This window comes from Gopherus evgoodei, chromosome 6 (assembly GCF_007399415.2).
Source record: "Gopherus evgoodei ecotype Sinaloan lineage chromosome 6, rGopEvg1_v1.p, whole genome shotgun sequence".
Classification (NCBI taxonomy): domain Eukaryota; kingdom Metazoa; phylum Chordata; order Testudines; family Testudinidae; genus Gopherus; species Gopherus evgoodei.
Window position 1 is genome coordinate 107,670,929 of NC_044327.1, and position 12,210 is coordinate 107,683,138.

At 40.4% G+C, this 12,210-nt stretch overlaps 1 protein-coding gene across 2 annotated transcripts in view; it reads left to right on the forward strand.

The window, feature by feature from the left end:
• The first annotated feature begins 1,612 nt into the window (after window positions 1–1,612).
• TTC33 (tetratricopeptide repeat domain 33) overlaps window positions 1,613–12,210 on the forward strand; it is a 107,554-nt gene continuing 96,956 nt past the window's right edge. Inside the window, exons 1-2 of one of the 2 annotated variants that reach the window (XM_030567011.1) lie at window positions 1,613–1,692; window positions 2,921–3,150. In XM_030567011.1, the coding sequence (XP_030422871.1) occupies window positions 2,930–3,150 (221 nt within the window). In that variant the 5' untranslated portion in view covers window positions 1,613–1,692; window positions 2,921–2,929. The other variant, XM_030567012.1, reaches the window with a different exon arrangement.

Here is a 12,210-nt window from a genome sequence, read left to right on the forward strand (position 1 = left end):
TAGACAGGGTTAATTGGTCAGGCAGAAGACCTGTCACTTCAGTTGCTACATAAAAAGCTGATGAGGTACTGGAAAGATTTCACAAAAATAACTGTAGCCTACTTGAGTTAAGAGGATGTGAGCCATCCTACAACACCATGATTTAACTTGAGCAACAGTCCCCCAAAAATTAACAGTGAAATTGAAAGATGGATGATAGTCATTCTTGGATCTTTTCAGGTGCTGTGGACCACTTACTAAGACTGAGGTCCCCTACAGGGATACCTCCTTGGAACCTGATCCCTGAAGTGTATATATAGTTTAGTGCATCCCCTCTATTTGTAACTAGATTAGTATAATATTTCAGATCCACGTTTACAGTTTCCATTGCTCTAATCTTTCCATGATGTCACTTTACAATTTGGTTCTTTCCTATATATTCACTCTTCTCTGATGTAGTCCTCTTCAAATCTGATCACAGTTGCATTTACACCAAGGAAAAACACAAGATGAAGGACACAAGCAGTAATACAGGGTGCACAGAAGTCTGTTTTGCTAAATCAATCTCTAGAACCCCAAAAAAGTCCTGTATAGGGCTACAAGTACTTATTCAGTGACAGATGCTTTACTGTTGTGACAGAAGCAGCTTCACTGACTATACAGAAGTGCTTGGCAAACCACCAGTGCATCACAGACTGCAGTTTGAGCAAGAATCATAAGATTTTGTAGTGTGGAGAACTACCTTTAGAAGGACCTGCTTTCATTATCTCAGCATCAGGCACTGCCAAGAGACCATTTTAGTGAGGCATTTAACCATGTGTAAAGAACTACAGTAGCACTTTGTAATTAAATGCATTGCGAAAGAAGAAAAATAGGAAGCATATTTCTTATAAAGTTACATAATGAAGAGTAACATTAGCTGACCCTTAATTCTTGAATAAAATGAACACTGTGAAAAAAACAATTAGCACTGTGCGAAAAGAGCAAATATTCTAATGACAGCACTTTGGTAAGAATAACGTGTAGCTCCTGTCCAGGATATTCCACGGCTTGCAATTGTTTGGGGCAAGTTTTTCGGAAAACGACAGCTCGGGCGTGCCTGTGTGTTTCGTTTGCGCCCTGATCCCCATGCAGGTGCGGGGCACGACTATTAAATTAAGCGTGTTGCTTGGCCACGGGTCAGAAGCGAGAGGCGAAGGGAAGGTGGGATCTCCTGGGGCAGGACCTTTTTATGTCACTGGCTACCTCTGCGCTTTGGACGCTAGCTCCCACAGTGCAGTTACTGCCCGGGGTAAGCACCTCCCGTGGAGGCAGCTGTCAGCGCTTGGTTCCCGCGTGTGTGAGACGGGACGTGGGGGAGCGGACCATGCGCAGGCCACATGATCTGCCGGTGGCCACGACCTCCCACCCTGCACTAGGCTATTGCCTCGGGAAGGGCGGCGCCCAGCCCGTCAGCACCTTACCGCGGCGTTCACAGTTCTCTCCGGCGCGGGGGCGGGGCGCGGCGGTGCCCCTCAAGCCCCAAAGAGTGGGCGCACGGCCTGCTGGGAGTTGTAGTCTGAGGGCGGGGCCAGGACGCCCCGCCCTCTTTCCCCCGCGGCTGGGTGAAGCGGCGGACAAGCCAGGAAGAACAACTTCCGCTTCCGTGCTGGGCGGGTTCAAAGGTCGTGCGTTTCGAGGTGGCGGAAGAGCAAAAGCTGGAGAAGGGGCGAGGTAACGGCCTCCTTCCGCGGTGCCCCGCAAGCAACCCCCAGCCCTGGCCGCGCTCTGCTCTGCTCTCCTCCCGCTTCCCGACCCGCTCCCACAGTGGGGTGGGCTCCGGGGCTGGGGCTGCGGCTGCGGCTGCGGCTGCCGCTGTGAACGAAACTGACCCGCTGGTTTGGGGTCGATCAGTCTTAGGTAAACCCCCCCCCCCGCCCTCTCTGAGGCTGGTGGATCCCCCAGAGGTTGAACCAGGGAGCCCCAAAGCCTGTAGCTGTGAGTCAGGGCAGCTCCTTCTCGTGTGGAATGGATCGGGCCCAGAGGGGAGGCGTAATGTGCTAAACAGCATGTTATACAATCTCAGATCTTCCCCTCCCGTCTGGTCTCTGCTGTGCTATTATACGTGCCATTGATTTAGCTTTACAGCAAAGTACAAACAAATCATCTGCGTTTCCTTAGTTCTAGGTGGCTTTGCCAAAAATAAATGTTAAACCGTCATCTTTCCATTACATGCTTCCAACGAAGTGGGTATTCGCCCACAAAAGCTCATGCTCCAATATGTCTGTTAGTCTATAAGGTACCACAGGATTCTTTGCTGCTTTTACAGATCCAGACTAACACGGCTACCCCTCTGATACTTGACATCATCTGGACATTCTTTGTTCCACAACTGCACCAACATCCCCACCCCGACTCATGCTGCTGTTCCATGCTGAATGAGACGAGACCTTCAGCCTGCCCCAATGGTCAAAAAATTAAAGCCCCTCACAGAGAACACATTGCTAATACTGTGGTAGCAGTATGCAGAGAGAAAAGTGCTGCCAAGTAAGCACTTCCCTAGATATTTAGGGCTTTATAGATTTAGACCAGTACCCTAAATTCCATTCACATTCTAAAACATAGTCAATACACATCCTAGTTATCACAGGTTTTTGTAAATTATGAGCATGTTTGACCACTTCTTGTGCCCTCTGTCCTCTCTCTGTCAGGACTACTTCAGCATTCAGCTGCTTCAAACAACTGCTTCTCTTTTTAACCAGCCAGACAGAGAAATGTTTCCCATACAGTTTCAAAATTACACTGATGTGTGGTCACTAGACTGCCAGCAAATTCAATATTCATGTGATTGAATGGGAGTTTGATATGTTACTTTCTCTGTATCAAGATGAGCAAATTAATCTACTGTTTTTTTTCTCTGTACACATAGAAACCAAATTGTTAAAAAAATGTTTTCATCTAGTTTTTTAGAATGGCTTCCTTTGGGTGGAAAAGGAAGATTGGGGAGAAGGTTTTGAAGGCCACTTCCCAACAATTTGAAGCTGAAGCTGCTGATGACAAAGGTCTGGTTGATGATGATGATGTTGACTGGCTCCATGCCACTAAGAGAAGAAAGGAGATTCTGCTGGAAGACTGCATGGAGAAAAGTAAACAGCTGAAAGATGAAGGTGCACGTTTGGCTGAAAATAGGAGGTACCAATTTGATCTTTATTAGGGTAACTTAACCATAATACCATTTTTTTTGTTTCTAACTGGTAGGAAGTATCCAATAGAGGCTTCCGGATTCGCATATGTTTAAAAGATAAATCCTGCTAAACTGCTTATACAGTCCAGTACTGAATCAGTCATTACCAGAGCTGAATGCATAATTGATTTTTTTTCAGTTTAGTTGCTGAACCAGAAAATTAAACATTTTTTTGCTCATTTTGAGACAAAATTGAATTTTGTTATTTTTTCTCAATGTAAAACTGAAAATTTTTTGTTCAGGTCAAATAAAGCATTTTGGACAGTGATTCAAAATGACATTTTGAAACAACTTTTTGAACTGTCACAGTTTGATTAAAAAAATGTTGTTTCAAATTTACACTGTTTGACTTTTTCAGAACGTCCCCCCTCCCTCCTTTTTTTTAGTTGGCCAAAATTGTTCATTGAATTTGACTTGCAACTGCATTTTTCTGCATGCTTACTAAATTGACTGAAAAATTTCAGCCAGTTTCATTAACACTGATAACACTTTGGGGGCCTACATGAAGTGAATGTATAGTCTTTCCTATTTTTATTAGATATATATTCAAACCGCATAAACCAACACTATATGGTGTATGACTAGGTATCTTTGATGGTAGGGTAGTCTCAGCAGAGAGATGAAAAGCTTACTGAATATGAAAACTGAACTATCTTCTTAGCCTACGATACCCAGAACAAGCTTTTGATAAATTTGGAGGGGTGAGGTAGAAACATTTCCACTGTCACTATCATACTGCATCCAGAAAAACAACCTTAAGATAGAGAATATATTTAGCCTATTTATAAAACAAGTTAATATAATTATATACAACTTTTGTGTTTCTTAGATCTGTTATTTTAGGCCTAAAGTATTGACATTCCTCAAAAATAACTAAAACCAGTTTTAAGTACACCTCTACCCCGATATAACACTGTCCTCGGGAGCCAAAAAATCTTACCGCATTATAGATTAAACTGCATTATATCAAACTTGCTTTGGTATGCCGGAGTGTGCTGCCCCCCCGGAGCGCTGCTTTACTGCGTTATATCCGAATTTGTGTTATATCGGGTCGCCTTATATCGGAGTAGAGGTGCATATTGTCAATATTTTTTAAGGTAGCAACATTTACTGCTTATGTAGATGCTTATACCAGAAAGCACAAATTGCACCATATACCAAGATGCATTGTTAATTACTTTGCAGTCATTCAGTATTGGAAGTACCTCTTTATCTGTTTCGCCTTTTTGATTTATACATTTGAAAGAGATTGTATTTTCAATCTTGACAATATGAAAACATTCCTATTTTATCGTATACTATAGGGTTTTATGCCACACTCATCACCATAATATTCCTACACACCTGCACTCCTGTAGCTGAGTATTTCACTTGAAACTCTGTGTGTGTGTGTGTGTGTGTGTGTGTGTCTTTGTATATTTTTACCTTATTGTATTATGTAAAATGCAATAAAGCTTTTAAAAAACAGCAAAGAATCTCTGGTATATACGTGGAAAGGACACGGATAGCATTAAGATTCATGAAAAAAGCTTCATTTTTTCTAACTAAATATTTTGTTAACATAAATTCCACCATCAATTTCTGTGGCCTTTATGGCTGTTACACACTATGGTAGTAAGATGCTTACGGGGCTTATAACTTTATGGCAGTCCTCAGGTTTAAAAAAAAAAATCAAAATATTTCATGTAGTTCAGAATTGAAAACCCTCAGTATGGACCTCTCTCAGTCTTTTCATTACTGCATTGTATTGACTGGTGGAGGGTCTGAAAGTGAGTAGGCAAACCTGGGGTAATCATCTTCAAGGAAACTTCAATTAAAATTTCTTGTTGGCATTGTGGCAATGGTGTTTTTAGTAGTGACACAGTTTAGCACATAGTTTTGGGATGGCATTTCTTGCATGGTGGAAGCCTGGAAGAAGACAAAGTTGGAAGTGAAAGAAGGAAATGGAGGTATTGAGGCTGGCGTTACTGGTGGGATGAAGGAGGTGAAGGAGGAAAGCAAAAGGAGACAAGAGTGAGAGAGGCTAGGAATGAATTACCTAAAGACTTGACAATGCAATTGACTTGACAGGGAGTGGAGGGATTCAAAGGGTGTTGTGTGTATTGTGATTAAAGGAGTAGGTGAAGAAGATGATCTTTGGCAACTCCAGGAGTGCAAGCTAAATAGGAGAAAGACAGAAAAGTAGGAGAGGTTACAGGATTCAAGGTGGAATAAGGTGCAAATGAGCAGTTTGGATTAGGAAGGAAAGAAAGAAAGAAAGAGAGGACAGATCTTTGAAATCTTGTGTAACAGTGTCAGGTTTGGTCGCTGCTTAGAGGATTTTACTCATTCTTTTTGCTGATACAGACTAACATGGCTACCACTCTGAAACCTGCTTAGATGTGGTGGAAGAACTGGGGGAGGGAGAGGAGCCAAAGATACACCCTCAAGGTAATAGAGAAGATGGTTATGTTATCAACACTAAGGGATGCAGTGGAGAAGATTTGAAAATAAAAATAAGATCAGTTTTGACTGTGTGTGCTTGTAATAATACAGATCATCTGAGATATGAGACCTTAAGAAGTTACACATAAATTGAAATAAAAATCAGGTTAGTTAAGCAATTGCAACTTTATTTGTGGGCACTTATAGGTCTATGTGGCACAAGCAAAACAGATATATTAGTTTAAATCTGTTTTAGGAGTGTTCATATAGAGAGTTGCACTGGTTAAAGCAAATCAGTTTAGAATCATAGCTTTATGAAACCAGTGCAACTTTGTGAGTAGATTAGGTGTAACAGAGAAATCCAGATTGGAATAAGTACTAAAGTCCTGTTTCTATCTATCCATGATCCTTGAAGTTTATGATATGGAGAGTTAATAGTAAAAGAAAGTTAGAGGAAAATTCGATAAAAAGATAATTAACTTATCAGTACTGCTGTGGATATGTTTTGGCTCTTTCCTGCTGCTCTGCAACAGGAGTTGTGATGGCAGCTTATCCAGTAGATGGAGCTAGAGACCTTTTCAACCAACATACCTTTGTAGAAGCCTTGCTTATTATCTTGAAGAATGAGAGGGGACCATACAGTTTTAGCTATTTTTACCTATCAGTTTTTGGGGGTCATCTTATAAACGAGCGGGCTAATGAACAAGTATATATGGTACTCATTTCTCAACCTACTGGGAAATCTAACTTAATCCTCACTTGAGAAATTCGTTTTTTCTTTTCTCAATATATGCCAGATTCCCGCAATATGTTTGGTACCATTATCTAGCATTACTACTTAAGAAATGAAGTGAGTTTGGCACTTTCTGCCTAGATGTTTAGATACCAAACAGTAGAGGAGGATAGGAATATCCATCACAAATTATTATGATTAAGGCTAAGATTTAGTCATGTGTATTTTTAGTAAAAGTCATGGACAGGCCATGAGCAGTAAACAAAAATTCACGGCTCGTGACCTGTCCATGACTTGTACTATATAACCCAGACTAAATCTTGGGTGTTTTGGAGAGGGGGGTAAACGGGGTGCTGCGGGTGCTCTGGGGCAGAGGGCAACCCGGAGGCACTGCTGGTGGTCGGGGGGGGAGGAGCTGGGGGCATGACCCAAGACCGCTGCTGCTGCTTGGCGGGGGAGGCAGCCTGAGACCGCTGCTGCTCTGGGGGAGGAGAAGGCGATGTGGCCCCAAACTGCCCCAGCAGCAGCAGGTGTGGCTGCCCGAGCTGCTTGTGAGGCCCTAGCATCAGTCAGACCAGCCGCTACAGAAATCATGGAAGTCACAGAATCCATGACTTCCATGATCTCTGTGACAGACTCGCAGCTTTAATTATGATAAAAGTATGTTTGCTGTGGTATTTGGCAGGATGAGGTACTATAAAAGAGATTTATTAGAAATGTGGGAAAGGATTAATAAGTGAAGATACTTCTCTCCTCTTGAGTCAGCATACTCATATTTATTTATCTGTATTCACATACCCTGTTTCTTCCTCCATAAAATGTTATAATGCTTATATTCAAACAATTTAAGAGTGTGTTTTTTGGTTTAAATGTACAATCATTACTGGCTTAATAATGATTTTTGGGAACACGAAAATAATAATATTCCATCCTGATCACCTGTTTATTTACAATGTTAAGAAGTAGCTAAAATGACAGGACAAAGATTATGGGGTAGAAAGCTCCTTAATTTCTCAATCAGGGAAGTTGATGTTCCTTGAATAATGAGAATATAATAATGAAATGTTTTCCCAGAAGATCTAAAAGCCATTTCTGGGATGAAACATGGCAACTGTTTAATTAGTTTAATTACATTACACAGTAGTCCAGGGCAAGAAGTGAATAATATTGTATCTGGTGAAAACTGCAGATAAATGTAGATTGGCAGAATGTTAATTTGTCAATTTAGAATTTGACTAGGACACTAGGCTGATATCACCCATACTCTTACAAAAATGTCCATGGGATGTTGGTGGTCAAAACATCAATTTGATCAGAAAGAAAGCATCTATGGAATATATTCACCATGCCAAGGTATTTCAGAACTGATTTAAAGGGAAGAGTGTTGCCTACTCAGTCACCAGCTCTGCTGCCTGCAGCAGCTGGATACACTTTGTCCATATCTGCGTAATTTGTGAGAAGTGATGGGATCGTTATGATTGCAGAAGTTGCTTTCCTCCTGGCAGATCTGATCTCATACTTAATAAATAAGCAGTTCTGCTTATTGTTTATATATTTGTGTATCATATAGTTACATAAAGTTGTAATATCATTTTAGCTTGTGTATAAGTATATTGTTTTAGGAGGCTTTTTGTCTTAATTTAAAAAAAAACTTGAAAGGTCTGAATTCGTTGTTTCATATTCTGTTACAGAAAAAAATAGCTAATAAAGATATTTGTAATTTTACATTAAATATAAAGACCTGGCTTGGCAAACAACACTTATGAGTGTTTCCCCACTATATCTCCTTCATGCAAATGCTGGTAGCTGGTTTGGAAACACCCCGATGTATATACAGATACTGAACAGGAGGAGTCAGTAAGTTGTGTTGTATAGTCAATAATTCTTGTTAGGTGAGAAAAATATTCAGCAACAATGACACAGTCTATATAAAAGATTTTTCTAGCCACACTTCACAATGTGGATAGTTTTTACAATTATTAAAACTACTACAGTATGTGATGCATAAAGCAAAAATATTTCCCAATGTGTTTAATATTTTGAACTAAAGTATCTGCATGGCCGCCAACAGTATCCCACATATTAAAACATGACTGTGCAAACTGTAAATATTGTGATGGCCTTTGAACTTTGAAATTCAGATAGATAATGTCTTTGGTAGCCATTTAGAAATGGTTTTGGTAAACAATGCTATCCAGGTAATTCTTGGGTACAGTTACCTCAGGGAGAATAAAGACTTCTGTTTAAAAAAAAACAAAACAAACAAAAACAACAGCACTTAGGTTTTAATAAACATTCCTCAAAGGGTGTGAATAGGTATGTATGTATTAACGGTTATATCCTCAGTGAGATGATCTGGTTCTGGAGGGGCGAGAGAGTAAGGAGCCCTTCCTCAACCTCCTCTCTGTCTCTTTTGCTGCTGGGAGGCCTCATTAAAGTTGCACAGTTAAAAAAAGTCAAGAAGATCAAATGTGAAGGTTCCTACTATGACATTAACTTGGCTATATTATACGTGTGTTCTGTTTTCTATTAATATTTTCTTTGCTAAATGAATAACATATTAATATATGTTATCAAATGAATGCCACAGATTATGTAGGATATGCAGTGTATTATTGCTTTGGGAACTTTTTGCATTTCCTGGCTTTGTTTTAACTGTTCCACATGTTGTACCAATTATATTAGACCAGTAAAAACCAGCAGGATCTTATTAAAGGGGACAAGGCAGAGATGCCACATTTATTATGATGACAATTTATGACTAATAACTAATATCTTAATTCTTATACACACACATTATACCTATTACCTACACACACACACACACACACACACACACACACACACACACACACACACACACACACACACACACACACACACACACACACACACACACAATTCCTAATACCTACACATTCACACACACACCCCTACCAGTCCTGAAGATAGCTTAAGGTCATGGCTTGATGTTGCAGCTTGGGTTCGTAGCTTGTGGCAGCTAACTGGCCAGGAAAGCTGGGCACAAGGCTGAGCTGGATCTCTCTTGGGCAGGCACCGATGTTCTTCCATGTTGGCAGCGGAATGTTACCCAGAGTCTCTCATCTCACCCTTCTTTTTTATAGGCTTTTAGTTTGGATTCAAAGTCTATAGGTCTTGCTGTGTCACGCTGCCTCTGGGTTTAGACTGATCATCCATCAATTGCAGGCGTGACTTTCAGCCTTGGACCTGGCTTTGATCTTCCTTCTGTTGTTCTGTTGTCCTTTTCTTTTTAGGGTGGATGCTTCTTACTTTGTTTAGGGCTGTTGTCTAGGTCTTCAGCCGTATTTGAACTTTATCTCATCAGGACAGGCTGGGGCTGGAGGTTGATTCCATCATTCATACATACCTCATTCACACATCTAAACTAAACTAATAAGATTACAGCAGAGTTTACAAAAATGAAGGTTGGAGGAAGCTTTTACAAAATGGAGTGAGTGTTTTAAAATGGGGTTTGAATTACAATATGGAACAGAGGTTACAGTGTAGGCAAGTGTAGTGAATGGTGAACAGAAGTTACATTAATAAAGTGAACAATTAAAAACAATTTCATTTATCAGTTCTACATTGTCCCCCTTTTGACCCTTCAATCCAGGGGCATTGAATGGGTCACACTTTATGTAATTGTTTTAAGGCAGAACCAACATAACAGGATTGCTAATAGGACAGCGAGTGGATGAAAAATTATATTTAGAACTGCTGACCAGGTGGGCTGCTTCTACAACACTTTGCCCCTTGAGTTATGACCATTACAGTAGCTGTTGACATTGTAGGGCAAGGTGATCTGTTGCAGACAAACCAAATAATTATAACTAGGTGAATATAACTAAACCTATTACAATTGACCAAACACCATATATAACCTACACATAAATGAAAACAATTATAGTTATAATAATTGGGAATACAATAAAAGCATTACAATCATTGGGTACATTGACAAATGAAATGAGGACCAAGTCTGATGCAGCAATAGCCATCAAACAATAAAAGTTACTGAAGTCAGGACCTTTTTAAGCACACACAGCAAATAAGATTTTGTAGGAGGACCACAGTTGTCATGCAAGGTTAAGCTGATTTGGACTTAAACTAACATTTTGTTGCTAAAATGTTGCAGAATCCCCTATTTTTAACAGTTGTTTTCAAGGGTTTCTGGGGACCTGAAAGATGGGGCCTTACAATTGTGAGCCAAGGTCTTACAGGTTATGAGGGCCCAAGAACTACCCTTTAGGGCTTGGGGGAGTAGAACCAGAGTGCATAGAGGAAAGTGTGGAATTAACAATATAAGCAAATGTAACTAACAATACAAATGTATCAATAACAAAAATTAACAGCAAAATGACTATTAGATAACCTAACAAAAAATAAACCTGATGCATTGGGGACCAAATTTTTTTTTTTGACACAAGTGGTGATTGCTAAGTTGGATGGACTTGGGGGAAGTGACCCAATGCTAGCACAGGACACCACTAGAGACAGACACAGAACATGCAACACTGAACACACACCACTAGAGACAGACACAGAACTTGCGAGACAGAACACTGAACACACACCACTAGAGACAGACACAGAACTTGCAACACAGAACACTGAACACAGACTTTGTCGCGACACTATAACCATGGTATTTTATAACTCTTCAGCTGGTACCAGCTCTCCTGATGTTCTGGTTCAGAGCCTGAAAAATAGAAGCTTAGAAATAAATTAGCACAGTGCTCCCACATGGCAGACCCCGCTCAGTCTTTGCCACAGTGTGTTTGGTACTTGGGGCTGCACAAATGCTAATTAGGTGCTTCATTTCTTTGTGATTTTAATTTTTTTTTTTCATTCTTTCTGCTACCTCTTTGGAGGCCAGCAGGTTTTGTTAACAAAAAAAAAAAAAGTTTTCTGCTGCCTACACGGAGGCCAGCAGGTTTTGTTTAGCAACAAAAACAAAAAAAAAAGTTTTCTGCTACCTACGCGGAGGCCAGCAGGTTTTATTAACAAAATATGTTTTCTGCTACCTACGCGGAGGCCAGCAGGTTTTGTTAACAAAATAAATAAATAAATAAATATTTTTTTTTCCACTACCTCTTCGGAAGCCAGCAGATTTTGTTAACAATTTTATGTTTTCTGCTACCTACGCGGAGGCCAGCAGGTTTAACAATTTTAAGAGCTCTTTATTTTCCTGCTACCCACACGGGGGCCAGCAGGTTTTTGGTTAACCAAAAATAGAACCGTGCTCTGTAGAGCCGGTTGTGTGCACACAGATTGGTTTACAATAAGTGAGGCAAAAATACCAATAATCCCCCTTCGCTATTCTCCACCAAAATGTTGTACCAAGTATATTAGACCAGTAAAAAACAGCAGGATCTTATTAAAGGGGACAAGGCAGAGATGCCACATTTATTATGATAACAATTTATGACTAATAACTAATATCTTAATTCTTATACACACACATTATACCTATTACCTATACACACACACACACACACTCTATACTTAATACCTATACACACACATACACACATTCACACACACACACCTACATTCATCAGGTGTTCTGCAGCTGCTGCATAGTTACCAGTCCTGAAGATAGCTTAAGTTCATGGCTTGATTTTGCAGCTTGGGTTCGTAGCTTGTGGCAGCTAACTGGCCAGGAAAGCTGGGCACAAGGCTGAGCTGGATCTCTGTTGGGCAGGCACCGATGTTCTTCCATGTTGGCCGCAGAATGTTACCCAGAGTCTCTCATCTCACCCTTCTTTTTTATAGGCTTTTAGTTTGGATTCAAAGTCTATAGGTCTTGCTGTGTCACACTGCCTCTGGG